General features: G+C 46.7%; 1 protein-coding gene across 4 annotated transcripts in view; it reads left to right on the top strand.

Annotated features, from left to right (window-relative positions):
• The window catches only part of RIMS4 (regulating synaptic membrane exocytosis 4), a 55,879-nt gene that overhangs the window by 26,607 nt on the left and 12,095 nt on the right, over positions 1–17,177 (top strand). For 2 of the 4 annotated variants that reach the window (XM_032461220.1, XM_032461221.1), the window contains exon 2: positions 8,344–8,482. In XM_032461220.1, the coding sequence (XP_032317111.1) occupies positions 8,344–8,482 (139 nt within the window). Of the gene's footprint in view, positions 1–8,161; positions 8,483–17,177 lie in introns of those variants that run through there. The other 2 variants (XM_032461222.1, XM_032461219.1) reach the window with 2 other exon arrangements.

Here is a 17,177-nt window from a genome sequence, read left to right as displayed (position 1 = left end):
GAGGCTTGGATGAAGTAATGTATGCACACATCATGGGCTCTGGTTGAGCCCAGTAAGTGGGAGTTTCTGTCTTTACATGGAAGGGTGGAATTAGAGACATCAACAAGCCCATAGGAGGGAATTGTGGTTTAGAAACAAGTAGGGGATGGGGTTACATTGTTCTGAGATCTCCCCTTCCTGTGAGCTGCTACCTTTGCCCTAGTCAAGCCAAGGCCTCAGTGCCTGGTCAGCACCACGGACAGTTCACCCATGTGCCTGGCTGGCTAATTACAAGTCACAACTTTATTTTATGTATCACCAAGAGAGATAAAAACATGTTAGAATTTAACTCTGACATGCTGTTGGTTGTCATTCATATCTTAATTTCAGAGACGTTGAAAAATATGTGTCTTAGAATCAATGAAATAATGACAGTTTAGTGAGAGATGGTATCAGTGAGCTGTTGACCCCTGACCCTTAAAGAGGTTAATTATAAACTCCAGCAGTTTTTGAATGCCTACTGTGTTCCAGGCCTTTTTCACTTCCCCCCTCTCTTGTCCTGGGTGCTGTCCGCCCTCTGTACATTCACTTAACAAATAATACATTTGAGGAATATAAATTAAGCCAGATAGACAGTTTTCTCATTATCCTTCCCAAAATATTCCAGTCCTGAGCCTCATTTCTTCAGAACATTGCTTCCTGCTGAAGGATAATCTAATGTATTAAGCTTTCTAGTCCACATCATGCTTAACCCCTTTAAAGAGCATGTCAAATGCATATTCTCTGACCCAGTAATTTCATTCCCAGGTATGTGCCCAGAAGAAATGTACAGAGATGGTCACCAAAAGACATATACAAGAATGTATCTGGCCGAGTTATTTGTAATGTCCTCGAACTGGACACTACCCAAATGCTCATCAATAATAGAAAGAATAAAAATAATTTTGGTATATTCACACAATGTAAGACAATAAAGCCATGAGAATAAATGAACTGCAGTGAAACAATCAACAGGGGTGAATCTCACAAACATAATGTTGAGTGAAAGAAGTCAGATGGTAAAGAATATATTCTAGATGATTCTATGTATATAGAAGTATAAAATAGGCAGAACCAACTTGTGCTGTTAGAAGCCAAGGTAATGCTACTCTTGGAGGGGAAGTAACTTACTCAAGAGGGGCTTGGGGGACATTGTTCTGTTTCTTGATCTGGGTGTTGGTTCTATAGTTGAGTGTACTTTGTAATAGTCATCAAACTGTATACTTCCAGTTATACACTATGTAATTGTATACTTTTGTGTATTATACTTCAACAAACAGTTGTTTTTAAAAGCACCTTTCTCTAGAGGAGAAGAGAATACTTAGAATTTCCTATGCAGGTTGATGGGTAAGACATTTGGGGGAGCTGGTCACATGGAATGTTTGGAATTATTCAATGTGAACGGAATGTAGCACACACTGGGGAAAGGGAGAAAAAATGAGGCTGGAAATGTAGCTTGGGACCAGTACAGAAAGGCACTGTGTGTTAAGGCCGTTGAAATTTATTCTGCAAGCAACAGGGTACCATTGGATGTTTTAAATCAAAGAGATGACATGTTCAGGATTGTGTTTTAGAAAGTTTGTGCAGGCCACAGAGTGGAGAACTGGTAGAAGAAGACATTTCTCAGTTGGAGACACCAATTAGGGTAGAGGCTGACCACCTGACCAAGCATTTGAGTTACTTGGGGATTTCCTAAACTACAGATTCATGGGCCCCAGCCTAGACCTACTGAACCAGAATCTCCAGGAGAGAAAACCAAGGAATCTGTGTTTTAACTAAGTTCCCAACATATTCCAAACTGTCAGACTTACACTGGCCTCCGAGCAAGTGCTTGGGAGCCACCAAGCTAATTGACTCTTGTAGTAGTCCAGGCAAGAATAGGTAGGGGTGTGAGCTGTGACCTTGTTGATGCAAAGCAGGCCTGAATTTGTGTCCCCAAAAGGAGTCATGGAGACAGTTTACTTAATTAATTAACAAATAGTTATATGTCATGTACTAAATAGCACTTACTATGTGCCAGGCCCTATTCTAAGTACTTTTTGTAAAACAACAAATATTACCTCATTTAATCCTCATAAAAGTCCTGTAAGGCACATACTATTTCTCCATTTTTTTTTTTTTTTAAGAGGAAGAAGCTGAGACACAGAGAGGCTAAATAACTTGCTCCAGATCACACTACTAATAAAATTAAGTGACTGGGCCACCTTTAAAACCCAGGCCATGCCTTTTTTTTTTTTTTCCCAGAACAGGTCATACTTTTAACCACTAGGGTTTGCTGCCTCTTGAAGATGCTCCACAAATAGTAGTGAATGGCTCTTTTATATGAAAAGAAGCCAAGAAGTTGGCAGTTAGGAGACCTGAATTCTAATGCCAAGGTAGTCATTGCCTCATGTCCCTCTGTGGACCTCAGTTGTCCTTCTACACAAGGAAGGCATTGGTTTGGATGACCCCTAAGTTCCCTCCAAATGGAATTTTCTCTAATTTTAAGGGAAGGCAGACGTTGACAACTCTAGAAAGAAGAGGTTGAAGGTGAAGGGTTCTCACTCAGGCTTTGTGCTTCCTTGGCCTGTCCTTGGAGACACAGCCATAGGCAGCATCAAGGCTGTGGAGACCTGAGTACCTGCACATCAACTTAGCTCTTGATTTTCAGATGAGTTTTAAGACCTGGGTAGGGGAGACATGTGAGGCTTGAAATAATTGGGAATAGTTAGGCCAGGGAGAGGCTGACCATGGAGAAATAAGAGGCAGCAGCCTCCACGGTATTTATCTTGGAGGGACAAGAAGGGCAGTGGCTGTGGGAAGGGAAAGCAGTCAGCCCTAGAGTATCACGCTGGTTTGAAATAACCCGCTGACCCAGAGCTCTTGTGTCTTGAGGGATTCACAGGCTGTGATATGTATCTGGAGAGGGCCACTCACAGAGGTGAGATTACATCTGGTCAGTGGCATGTTTCAGGATTTTAGAGCCTGGGGACCTAGGGCAAGTCACATAACCTCTCTCAACTTTGGGCTCCTTGTCTGGAAAACAAAGTTGTAAAGGCAGTCTTGGAATCTTGGATAAAATGTCAAAATGCAGAATGGTCATGTCCTGTCCTTGCTTTCCCTCCCATGTGTACATTTCTGAGATATCTAATGATTAAGAGTATAAGATCTGTTTTCACAAAGATCTGGGTTTAAAACCTAGCTGTGTCCCATCTGGCGTAACCTTGGACAAGTTACTGAACTGCTTTGAGCCTGGTTCCTTTTTGTAAAATTAGGATAATGATACTCAACTCTTAGAGTTATGGCTGAATTTTATATATACATAAACATAAAAGATATATAAATATGTAAATATACTTTCATATATTTAATTTATAATTTATGTATTATCTGTATAATAATCTAATATATATAACATATATATGTGTGTGTATATATATATGATAGTGTCTAGTACACAGTAAATGCTAAAAAGAATGGCATCTGATAATTTATCATTATCATCATTTTATCATCCAGTTAGTTCCTTTGTGAACACTTGCTTTTGGGAGAAGGTACATTAAACACATTCATATTCGGTTATAGACCACAAGATGAGGCTTACTTGTTTTCTTTACTGGAGAATCTGCACTTTTCTTGAGGACACATTCTAAAAATAAAAGCAATTCAATTAAACACACTGTTAGTGGGATGGGCAATGCCAAGTGCTGTCCGTGGTACTGAACGGAAATGAAGGCGGAATGAGCTTACAGGGTCGACACAGACATCAAATAAGTTGACCAAAGAACCCACACCCCCAACCACACCACCATCAATAGAAGTGAAGATAAAGTGTCCCTGGGACTCAAGAAGTCTGATCAGAGAAGGGTTTGTAGAAGACATGGCACTTGAATTCTGTGGTAGAGCATAGTGAGTTTAGTTTAGTGGTTCATTAGAAACATGGTTATTGGAGTCAGAAAGATACGGGCTTGGATTCCAGCCCTGTCATTGGTAGCCATGTGTATCCTTGGGAAAGTTACTTAACCCTCTTTATCCTCATTTTCTTACCCTATAAAATGGGATAGTAGCTATCACACTCACAACTTACTGTGAGAATTAAATGAGAAGATGCCTGTGTAAAACACTTGGCATAGCATCTGGCACAATGACATAATAATATTCATAATAGCCACCTTTACTGAGTGCTTACTGTGTGCCACAGCCAATTTAGGATATCCTGAGGATTAAATGTTATTATATTATTACATTACCTTATTATATTTAATCCTCACAACAGCCCTAAGGGTTTGGTGAGTTCTTGATAAACTGTTATTTAAAGCTTAACTCTGAAGGATGGTTAGAATTTTGATAGAGAAGATTACAAAAGCAGGAAGGTAAAGAAGAGAAAATGTGCATGAGGAAGTTATTGAGGATGTGCATGGAGCAAAGAGGTGCCCGGCTGGGCTGGGGTGTGGAGACTGAGAGGGGAACCAGGAGCAGGTGGGGAGGGAATCAGATAATGGAAAGTCTTGAATGCCTGGGTATGAAGGTGGTACCTCATTTGACAGGCAGTGGGGAGCCATTTTAAGGTTTTAAGTAGGATCATGGCATGGTTAAAGTTGTGATTTATTTATAAACTTATATTTTACCTTCATTTACATTCTAGAATTAATATGTTTAACTATAAAACTTTCAAAAGATGCGGCAGCATACAAAAGAGAAGTATGAGCTGATTGGACTGTAAACTGGCACAACTATTTTGGAAAATCATTTGGCAGCATCTGCTAAAACTGAACAGATGCCTGCCCTGTGACCCAGCATTTCCACCCTTAGGTATATTAATGAGAGACACAGGTGCAAATGTTCACCAAAGGCCATGCACTGAAGTAATCATTAGCAGTATTATTACTAATAGCCCCAAACTGGGAAAAAAATGAAGCTCCCATCAACAGTACAGTGGATAGGTAGATTCTTACAGTGGAATACTATATAGCAATGATAACAAGCAGTCTACAACTACACAGAACAATATGGATGGATCTCATAGAGTCAACATAACACTGAGCAGAACAAGCCAGCCCCTCCCCCCCAAAAGGCCTTGCTCTTTATATAAAGTTTAAAAACAGGCAAAACTAATATCTAATGTTTGAGATCAGGATAGTGGCAACCCTTGTGGCATGAGATAGAGCCTGGAGACTGGGCACAAGTGGGCTCTGGGGATCCTGGTAATGCTCCAGTTCTTCATCTGGCTGCTGGTTCCATGGATGTGTTTACTTTGTGAAAACTAATCAGGCTATATACTAATGGTTTGTGCACTTCTCTGTATATATCTTATCCTTAGATGTAAAAGTTACAAAAAATAATCTGCCACACATCTCCTCTAACAGTCTCTCTCCCTTCAGTTATTCTGCATTTACAGTTTGGTTCACATCCTCCCTGATTTTTCTGTGCCTTTGCATAAAGAGAAAGATGAAGCTACACTATCTATAGCTTTACAAAAATGGTCTTATGTTTTACATACTGTCCTGCAAAATGCTTTTTTAACTTCACAGTATGTTGAGGCAGTCTTTCTATGTCACTGTAGATGTGGGTCTAGATGATTCTTTCTAACACCTGCACAGTATTTTATTGTGGGAATGTACCATTTAGTAAACTTATCTCCTATTGACAGACAGTTAATTCCAGCATTTCATTGGTGTAAGTGATACGTGGGGGAAACTTTTCATGCATAGCTTTGTGTACTTTTCTGACTGTGAATTTATCAATTACTAGGAATGGAATATCTTGGTCTGAAGTGGTATGTTAAGATAGCTAAGCTGTTAATGACTTGCAGGATGATTGGGTTGGAAGCAGGGAGACCAGTTAGGAGGCTGTTAAAATAGTTTAGACTTGGAGCAATTAGGGTGGTTGACTGTGAAAATGGAGAGAAAAGGAGAGAGATAAGAGATATTAAGGGCAAAGACTTTTTATGACCTGGCATCTGATGAGAGAGGGGGAAAAGTCAGAGTGGTCCTTGAGGGTTCTGAGTCTAAATGTCTGGGAAAATTGGAAACATAGGTCAGAAGAAGTAGAGGGAAGTGGGACCAGGGATGGGGTTAGTTTTGGCCAGGTTACATTCAAGCAGCCTCCTCGTCATCCAGGTGGTGATGTCTAGAATGCAGTTGAAAAAATTGCTCTTTATGGAATTAAAAGCTACAGATTGAGGCATAGGATTTATTTGCTTAGGGTGGTTCTCATGTTGTGGCAAGGGAATGAAATCAGCAAGGGGGAGGCTCTAGAGAGCGAGAAAGAACCCAAGGACTGGATAGTGAGGGCCTAATGTATAGGGATGGGGGCAGTGGTCAGAGACATAGGAAGGGATTTACTATCATGGAAGCATGTCTGTCTGCCTGCCTGCAAGTCAGGGAGGAAGGAGACACCATTGTTGAGTTAGGAGGAGGGAGGCCAGCCAGGAGAGGCTAGCAGGAGGTGTCCTGGCCTCATCCTGTTTCCCGGCACTGAGACCCAGCTCCCTGTCTTCTTGCTGAGCAGGGTGATGGGGTTTGGGAGGCCATACTCTCCCCTAGTGGGTCAGTCAGCAAGCACTGGTGAAGGCCCTGAGGTTACCAGCTCATCCCAGACTCTGTGGGGACATGGGGAAGTTTCCACTAAAGATCTGCCTCCACCCCTAGGAAACCCACAGTCCTTCCAGCAGTGATGGGAGATGTGAAGCTTGCCTTGATCACCAGCTGTAGAGCATGGAGTAAAGAGACTGTCCTGCAGTCAGATCCCTCCGGCCTTCTGGCTCTGCAGTGCAGACAGATCCCTTAACCTCATGTCCTGGGTGCTAAAGCAGGGAGAGCAGGCTCAGCTGCCTCCCGGGTGGCTGAGGATTAAGACTGCCTTCAGGGCAGACATCCATTCATCCAGCAGTTATTAACTGAGCACCTACAGTGGCTAGACTGTTCTCACCCCTGGGGCTTCAACAGTCAACACAATGAAGCTCGTTGTCTTCAGGGAATTTACTTTCTGCATCAATAACCCAACAGTGTACAACATGTTGGGGGTGGTAAGTGTCAGCAAGAAAGCCAAAGTAGGGTGATGGGTGGGAGGGGCCAAGAGATGGTCCAGGAGAGCTTGGATGAGATGATGTTTGATCACAGAGTGGGAGCAAAGGAGTGAGCTGCCAACGAGGGAAAGGATGTTCAGAGGGAGGGAAGGGAGGGAATAGAAGGGCAGAGGGCTATTGTCCTCATAATAACCCTGTTCTCCTGTTTTACAGTTGAGGAAATGGAGGCACAGAGAGGCTAGTAATTTGCCCAAAGTCTCACTGCCAGTAAGAGATCCAAGAGAAACCTGGGCAGGCAGGTTTCAGAGCCAGTGGTCTAAGTTGGTGGCCCTCAGTCAGGGCTGATTTTTGGCCCCCTCTCTGCAGGGAATATTTGGCAGCGTCTGGAGACAGTTTTGATTGCCATGCCTGGCCTGGATGGGAGGGTGCTACTAACATCAAGTGGGTAGATGCCAGGGACACTGTTAGGTCCTCCGCGGTGCACAGGACAGCGCCTGGCCGCAAAGCGATAACCCATCCAAATTGCTGGTTGTGCTGAGGTGAAGAAACCCTGGTCTAAATCGATGTAAAGCCCTTGACAGAGAATATGACACATAGTAGGTGCTCAATAAATAGTAGCTGAAGAAGAGGAGGGAGATGATTTGGAGAAGATTGCGGGAAGAAATGAATTCAAGAAGTACATGTTGGGTGGACTTAGAGAGTATTATACTTAGTGAAGTAAGAGAAAGACAAATACTGTATAACATCACTTACACGTGGAATCTAGAAATAGTACAAATGAATCTATATGCAAAACAGAACAGACTCACAGACACAGAAAACAAACTTATGGTTACCAAAGAGGGGAGGGAGGGAGGGACAAATTAGGCATGGGAGACTAATAGATACAAACTACTATATGTAAAATAGGAAAGCAACAAGGATTTACTGTATAGCGTAGGGAATTATATTCAATATTTTGTAACAACCTGTAATAGAATATAATCTGAAAAAAAACTGGATAACTTTGCTGTATACTTGAAACTAACATAATATTGCAAATCAACTATGCTTCAGTTTAAAAAAAAAAAAAGAGTACATGTAAATGGATCGGCCAGGTTAGAGAACTCATGTGATGCTGTTTGTTGGGTGGGTCTAAAGGGCAGGGCTGCCCCAGGGAGGGTGGGTGCAGGTAAGGTTGGTGGTGGGAGGAGATTGATGGATGGATGTCGAAACTGGGCAGCCACCAGCCTTTGAAACGCTAACCAGAGGACTTGTCTCTCTGTCCCCTCCCACCCCGTGTCTCTCTCCCCATTGCTCCTGGCCTCTCTGCCCAGAAGGGGACAGCCGGAGGCTGAAGGGGGCCATCCAGAGGAGCACGGAGACGGGCCTGGCGGTGGAGATGCCCAGCCGGACACTGCGCCAGGCCAGCCACGAGTCCATCGAGGACAGCATGAACAGCTATGGCTCCGAGGGCAAGTGAGTGTGGGGTCTGCAGTCGTGTCTGGCATGGGGTGAGGCAGGAGGGACAGAGAAGCGCCTCCATGAGCCTTGGGTCAGCCTCAGGGGAAGGAGCACTAGTTCAGGACTCCTGGGTGGTCCTCATCCTCAGAAGGGAGGTGATGGAACAAGGACGCTGTGAGGAGTATGACTGGAGCACAGACTCTGGTGCCCAACTGTCTAGATCTGAATCCCAGCTCCACCGTTCACTGGCTGTGTGATCCTGGGCAGATCACCTCCCTGTGTCTCAGTTTCCTGGTCTGTACAATGGGGACAATAGTACCAACCTCATAGAGGGGCTGTTATGAAGATTAAATGGGTTAATATTTATAAAGAGCATAGCGCAGTGGCTGGCACATCAGTGTTGGTAAATGAAGAAGGGGGTCAAGAGGGATTTTGTTAGGGTTGTTATTTCCTTTTTACTTTCTTAGTTCCTTAAATCCCAATTGGTTTTTAAAAATATGTACTACTGCTTGATAAGGAGTTTCACACACATCAAGTCTTAAAACATTGGGCCTGACTGGCTCCTCGCCCATGTGTCTCTCCACTGGCTGTGCACCAGAATCGCAGGGAACTTGTTACAAATACAGATCATGGGGCCCCGCGTCCAAGCTGCTGAATCAGAGTCCCTGGGAGTGGAGCCCGGGAACTCCATTTTTAAAAGGCTCCCTGGGAGTAGACTGATCTAGACTGGGGCCTCTCATCATTGGAGCAATTATGGACCCCTTTGAGAATTTTGGGAAAGCTTTGGGCCTGCTTTCCCCTGATCTATACACACATATCCATCCTAACACATCCACACACTCTTCTCACATGCATAGTCGTTCATGCTTCTCATAATTGTGTAGGGGGTTCCCAGGTGCCTCTAAACCCCATCTGTGGCAAAGAAACTTTGACCCAAAGTGACTTTCTCATTGTACAGGTGACCAGAGCACTCAGAGAGGTTGAGGGGATTGGCCTCGATCACACAGCATGATAATAGGTCTGGAACCCCAGCATCCCCACTCTCAGCCGGGACTTGTTCTGAGGCACCACATCTCCTCACTGTCTCAGCCATCCTTGACTAGGGAGGACCAAGGCATCAAGATCTTTGTAGAGCACAAGAGGTGATTGGTGCTTGGGGAAGTTAAGTGTTGCACTGTCCAGTACAGTAGACCCTAGGCACATGTGGCTATCTAAATGTAAGTGAATTAAGATGACATATTCTGTGCCTGTGTTGCATTAGCCGTATTTCAAGTGTTCAGTAGCAGCATGTGTCCAGTGCCGGCCGTGTTGGACTGTTCAGATGTAGAACATTCCCATTGTCACAGAAAGTTCCACTGGACAGTCCTGCCGAGTGGCTCTTCCAAGGGCAGACACCCATCCAAGCCACTGAGGACTAGGGCCTGGCCACTGCCTTCTGCTCCCCTCCTGATCCTGGCCCTGCCTTGCAGCCAGGGGCGCTGCTGGCTGAAAGCCTTCCCACCCCCAGCCCCTCCTAAACCGGGCATCTCTGTCTCTGAATGGCCTTGCCTTGGCAGATGCTGCCGTTCCACCCACCTCCTAGGGAGACTTTCCGGAGGGCGAGAAGAGGAGGAGGACAGGCGGAAGGGAGCGGGAGAGGAGGAGGAGGAGGATGAAGAAGGGAACAAATGTTTTCTTTAACCTGAGAAACGGCAAGGCAGCGAAACCTCGAGGAACATACTGTCGGCATCTGAGTAGCAGTGGGTCCCAGCTGAATTTCAGGGGGTCAGGAGATTTGGGTCCTAGTCCTGGCTTGGTCACTGACCCCCTGAGCAGCTGTGGGCATAGTACCTTATCCTCTCTAAGCTTCAGGGAGGCTGCTAAACATCCTGTCTGTTGGCCTCATGGGCAGGTCAGAGGACCAGGTCATGGGGATGGCAGCGTGGTGCAGTGAATAGCAGCAGTGGGTCAAGCCCATATTCCCATTTTGCAGAAGAGGAGCTGAAGGCTGGGAGAGGCCACATGACTTGTCCAATCAGAGCAGCATAGGCAGGTGTTGTGAAGAAGAAACGAGGCAATGCCTGCACATGACAGGGGCTTGCGAGGAAGCTCTTGTTGTCATTTGCTGTCACGTGCTTTAAGGCACTAGAGAGTCTGATTATATTACAGACAGTTTCAAAGCCAGGACTCTGGAGTCAGACAACCCTGGTTTCATCCTCATTTTCTGCTTCTTAAGAGCTGTGTGACTTTGGGAACATTACTTTACCTCTCTGAGCCCATTTTCTTCATCTGTAGAAAGAGGTCCATAATAATACAGACCCCTGATAAGAGTTGTAAGGATTCAATGAGTTAATATATGTAAAAGCACTTAGAACAGTGACTGGCACATAGCAAGCAATATTATAATTAATAGCTATTGTTGTTTGTTGATTCAGCCACTGTTAATTGGGTATTTTGCTCCCTGTAGCCAATTGCATCCTAGCAGATACAGTGAGCCACCTCCAATATAATCATACCTAGCGCTTGCTTAGCACAGGGTAAGCATGGGATAAATGTTGGCTATGATGTTTATGATTATTAAAAGGTTTGGTGGGGGTTGTCTTATGCCCAGTTGAGGAAGGATCAGGTGGGCTGGAGGGTGCTATGTTCAGCAGAGGGGAGTGTCTTGCCCTCCTGAGAGGGGCTGACTTTTGGTGGAGCTTGGCCAGGTGCTGCCTGCCACCACACCCAACACCTGGGCAAGGAAGGAAGGTCAAAGGGACAGGTGGGGACATTGAGCTGTGGTTGGCCTCCTCTTTGTTCTGGAGGTATTTTGGGCACTGGTGGGACCCAGATGCCAGGCTCTGAAACAGGAAGGGGTGTGACCGTCCTCCCCTTGGGCTCCTGCCAGCCCAGCTGAGACTTACAGGGAGCCAGTGCATTTAAACAGCCCCCACTAGCTTGCAGCCCCTGGCGCTGCTGGGTGTGTCTGCCCCTGCACTGGATCACTGGGCATGTGTGTTCCTGCAGGTGGGCACAGGGGTGCTCCCATGTGAATTTTCATTTAGCACCTACAGTGTGCCAGATAATTTTGCCGGGTGCCTTAGAGACCCTGCCTCCCACTGGCCATGCAGCTAGCAGTGTGGTGAGAACTGCAAAGGACAGGCACAGCAAACTTTGTAAAGGCTGCATACTGACTGGGTTATGGGGCTGGGGAAGGGGCGCTTAAGGGTTGGGCCCCTCTACAGTGAAGATCCTTGGGCTCCTGGCTATACAACACCAGCTAACAGTGGCTTTAGCCCTTGCTGTTGAAAGTGTGGTCCACAGCCCAGCAGCATCAGCGTCCCCTGGGAGCTTGTTAGAAATGCGGCATCTTAGGCTCCTAACAACATCCCCAGGTGGTTCATGGGCACGTTAAGGTTGAGAAGCTCTGGCTTAATGGTAATAATGTCCTAGAGCTAACACTTTACAGAGCACTTGCTACATGCAGGCACTGTGCTAAGTGTTTTTACATATATTGACTCATTTAATTCTCCCAACAACCGGATGACCCTGAAATTGTTAATATCCTCATAATACAGATGAGGAAACGGAAGCCAAGAGAGGTTAATTAATTTACCCAAGGTCACACAGCCAGTAAGCGGCTTCAAATTAGGGGATTCAAATCTAGCATTTGGCGTCTGCCTTTAACCAGCTCTACTCTGCTTCATTTAGTGGCTGTGTCTACCAAGATTTCTGGAGGTGGATGCTTCCAGGAAGGTTTGGTGGCTCAGTGAACCCTCTAGCTTTTCCCTCTGCAGGCCTCAGCATGGTGGACCAATCCTGGTTTATCCCCTGGGACTAGGGAGGGGCTTTCCTTCCTAGAGCCCCTTTCTGGCTGATTGAAAACTTGGTTCTACATGTTAAGGATGGAAGGGAGCAGCTATGGGTTTGGCAAGCAGCCAAGCTCCCACCCACCACCCTGGAGTGGGCCCATCTCCCCTAGCTAAAGGACAAGGATTCAAGGCCCCTGAGAAAGGGCTGTGAGAACAGTACCTCCCTAGCCCCCTCGTCGATCCTGAGATACTCCCTGGTGCCCATCTGCTTCAGTCTGAGTTCTCCAGAAGCAGACCCAAGACATGGATGTGAATGCAGGTAGTTCACTTGGGAAATGATTCTGGAAAACCACGGTGGAGGTGCCCAAGAGAGAGACAGGGTGGGGCAGGCATCCAATAGCGTGTGTGTTGAGAAGCCAGCTGCCACTGTGGGCATCCCATGCTTAATCCTGATGGGGACTCTGGGAGCCAGTGTGAGACAGGTGCCTGAGTGTCATTCCCTGGGAGGCCAGGGAGCCGGGGTATTTATAATCCCACTTTTATCGGTTACTGGTTGATGGCTATTTTTGATTAACTCTTCTGCCTTTCCTGTGGCAACGTCGGCCCTGGAGGCCAGAGAAATTCCTTGGGGACCAGAGAAATGTAGGCAAAGGAATGCAGGTGCCAACAGTTAGGAGTCAGTGAACACTGACATGGTGAGGTTCAGGGGACGTGCGGGAGGGCAACAGAGTCTGTTAGGCTGTCTGAGTGCACAGCACCACTGTCTCCCAGCTGCCCAAACCAGACAGCTCCTGCTCTCTCACACTCCATATCCAGTCCATGACTGGACTACCTTTTCACTCCTAATTGTCTTTGACTCCATCCATTTCTCTCCATCCCCCCTTGGAGGCAACTCATCACTCTTGCCTGGATACCTGCAAGTCTTTTCTGTCTAAACCGCACAGTCTGTCACTCAGCACTTACTTCTTGTTTCTGCCAGCCTCTCCCAGTCCCAGCTGTGTGCCCCGCTCCTCCACCACCCTGAACCTCTTATGCTTTCCTTCAGCTCACCTCCGGATCTTTGCATACATCGCCCCCTCTGTGTGGCACTCCCTTTCCTACGCCTATACCCCATCTTCACTGACTCTTTCCTCCTCCACATCTCAGCTAAGAACTGAACATAAGCTTTATCTCCTGTGCCAGCTCCAGTTAATAGGTAGTGGCTTCCTGAAGTGCTGTGTTGAGAAGGATTCTGAAGCCCAGTCCTGGCTTGGCAGGGGTGTTGAGGTTGATCATCAAGGTCTGCCTGGACGTGGGAAAGGGAAGTAGAACGGCAGGGGCCTGCTATTCCTCAGGCCGTATCAGCAGCTCCCACTGCCCATTCTTTCCCCGCCACAGCACCCATCACTCCGTTGTACTTGTCACATGTGTGTCTGTCTGTCCTGCTAGACACTGAGTTTGGTGCTTGCTTAGCACTGGGCCTGGCCCTCAGGATGCCCTGCAGAATCAGCTGAGTAAAGGGTAGGCACTATTAGCAGAGGTACACATGCATTCCTCTCCTTTCTGCCCCTCTCCAGCCTCCTCCATCGCACAGAATCCAGGGTCTCAGCATCCTCCCTGTAAGCCCGAAGCTCTCAAAGCTGGCTGCCGGTGCCCCTCCTGCTTCTTCCCTCTGCCCCTCGTTGTCCTGTGGTGTCTGGGTCGTCAGCACCCAGCTCTCCAGGTGTCTGGGTCATGGTGCCCGCAGCTCCGAAGAGCAGAGTGTAGCCGACCTTTGGGCCACTGCACCTGGCCTCAGGGTTGCTTCCTGTCATGGCTGTGTCCCTAATCACCACACGGCCTGGATGACAGGGGGTGGTCGGAACCTGCTTCCCCTTCGCCACCTCTGCTGTTTAGCAGAATCATCGTGCCTGAAGGACAAACCAGAACTGCATGTGGCCGTGGACTTGGAAATGGGGATTTGTTTGGTTCTGTTTTATAAGCATGGTACTAGTTGAGCACTTGACTGCACCGGATTCTAAGAAGTGTATCTCCTGTAATACAGCAGCACCGAGGGTGTCCTGCCATTGTTTATTCCTCCTTTGCTGAAAAGGAAACCCAGGCTCTGAGTGGTGAAAAACATGTCTCTACAACCAGTGAATTGGGGAGAGTCAGCATTCAGATCTAGGCCTGCCTGACCCCAAACCGTGGACTGCAAACCCTTGTGCTCCTCTGGGCAAGGCTGAGGTCCCCTCGGGACACACAGAGACAGTGTAACAGAGTGGTTAAGAAGATGAATCCCGGAGCCGACTCCCAGGTTCAAATCCCAGGTCTGCCACTTACCAGCAGCGTGATCTTGGTCAGGTTACCTAACATTTCTGGGCCTTGGTTTCCCCTTCTAGAAAGTGGGTATTAATAATAAATCCCTGGCTTTCACAGAGTTGGTAAATGAGGGTTGAATGAGTTAATATTGATAACTTAGTCCTATCCGTACTTGGCTCATGGCAAGCTTTTGATCAATAAAAAATAAATCAAATCCCTGGCTTCATGCCCGGGAGCTACGCTCTCATGGGGCTGGGCAGGTTTGGGACTGTCTTGAATACTTGAGAAGCTGGAGTCAGGATTGTATGATGCTGTGCATCCTGGCATACAGTCAATTCTGCTACAACACTTGTTTTGAAAACGCAAATCTGTTCCAACACGATTGAAATATTCAGGAAGAATTTGAGCACAACACACATAGCGCCTTTACTCAGGTGTGATTTCATCCACGAGAAACACTAGGTGAACACAGGGGAACATAGAGAAACACACAACACACACCTCTCGCATCTGCCTGCTCCCTCAGCCCCCACCGACAGCTGGTGGTACAGCTCCCTGTCTGTCCGTTTCACTTTGTAGTTACTCACGCTGCAGACCCTCTGACACTCATTTCCACGAGCAAACATCAGGCTGTCTTCAAGGTAAAGCACCATGTTTATTGTAGTAACTATGCACTTCTTAACCGTTTTACATGTTTAAGACTGTGCTACCATTTTTATGTCTGTGGTTTTTTTTTTTTTTTTTTTTTTTGTATATGATCCTGACATACTTTTTGGGTGTTATACCCCTAACCATATTTTCCCTGTAAGCTCTGGAATTTTGATTGTGGGACTTTGCACAGCAGTATAATTTTTTGGAATGTGTATTTCGCATTAATGGCAGAACTGACTATATTGCAGACTCAGCAAGGCTGTGGGAAGGTGGACAGATGGGTGGGTGAACACATACAGTCAGGCTGTGGATGGATGGACAGAGAGCCCGTGAGGTCCCTTTCAGGACCACATAACCCATAATCACCATGAGGGCTGTGCTGCCTTTTAATTTCTGATGCAGCTGAGACAGGTGATCTTCTGGAAAAGAGAGTATAAGTCAAACCGCCGAATAACCCAATTATTTCTTTAACCATCGAAAAAATGGAAAATCCAGGGGCCAAACCAAGCTCAAAGGTTAATAATAAAAGACAAATGGGTTTCAGCTCCACTTACAAAACTAACAGGATTTGAAATGCAGGACATCTCATTTCGCCATTAACACAAAATAAAAGGCCAGCAGAACATGGGGTTTAATCCTGTTTCAGGCCTCTGCCTCCACCCACAGCCCCCTGCTCCCCCCCCCCCCGATGGCCTGGGCTTGGTCTCCTGCATCCAGATGCTGCACTTCCTAATAGGCCTGGAATCAGAAGTGCCATGAAAACACCACTGAGAGGAAGAAGGGGCTCTCCCAGGCTGGGCAGCAGAGACCCGAAGGCCATGATATCTCAATCCTTTCTTCATTCAGGAGATGTTGTGTGCCAGGCCAGGTTCTAAGCACCCTGCCTGTGTTATCCTATTGACTCTCCCCAACAACTCAGCCAGACGATTCCAGTCTATTCTTGTTTTTAACACGTAGCTCAGAGACGTTACCAAACTTACCCCAGGGTGCACAGCACTGGAATGCCAGGTCTGTGTTATGCCAAAGTCTAGTCTTAACCAGTATATTTTCCCAGTTTGGGACCAGTCTAAGGGTTTGGCAGTAAACATTTAATGAGTTTCTATTGCATACAAGGCATGATCTAAGCAGCAGCAAGTGTGTGGTACTTAGTAATTCAGCATGATCTTTCCTACCCCTTTGGGAATGGATCCTATGAGCAGAGATTTTCAAAACATTTTAAAACCATTATAGCATAGGCACCCATCAGTGGAAGGGCTGTGCACTATCCCTAGGGTAGGTGTGGGCTTATTTGCAGATCAGAAGATTCAAATGCAGAGATACCAGCAGCTTGCCAGAGGACACACAGCAAGGGCTTGACCAGCGAGGAATAGAATCAGGTCTGACTTTGTATCTTCTGCCTTCCATCCTTTTCCAGGGAAGACCTCAAGGTGGAGCGGGGTCTCTGATGCAGTTGGTCCTCTGGCCAGCAGGGACGTACCACCACTTAATTCTTCTTCCTCTAGCCCCATGGAGGGTGGGACAACCCGTTCAGGGATTCTGGGGCATCAGTCTGGTTCCTTGGCAGCCGGCAAGGCACCCTGGAATGGGAAATCAGGCAGCTGCCCAGATATTATAAACAATTACCGCTAATTACCAGGCCTGCCAGTTCCCCATTGTCTGCTCACAGTCCCACCAGGAACTGAGGAGCAGACAATGACGATGTTGGAGGAAACTTTCAATTTCAGGCTGCAGCAGGCCTTGCTTTGCCTAGGAGGCTGAGCCCCTTTAGTGCCTTAGAACCCGAGAGGCATTGCCATTTCTCGGGCTTTTGGAGTCCACACCCTCCTAGCAGAATGGATCCCGGACCCTCAGGTGGCCAGGAGAATAGGGTGGAAAAGAGACGGGGGCGTGGAGGAAAGGCCAGGTCACAAGCTGTGGGAGAGTCTAGGTCTTAGCTTTGGTGCTGTTAACTAAGGGTCTTTGGGTTTGCAAGAATACTGGGTACCCATTTCCATCCCCAGATATCT

The sequence above is a fragment of the Camelus ferus genome, chromosome 19 (assembly GCF_009834535.1).
Source record: "Camelus ferus isolate YT-003-E chromosome 19, BCGSAC_Cfer_1.0, whole genome shotgun sequence".
Lineage (NCBI taxonomy): Eukaryota > Metazoa > Chordata > Mammalia > Artiodactyla > Camelidae > Camelus > Camelus ferus.
This window is presented reverse-complemented; position numbering and strand designations above follow the sequence as displayed.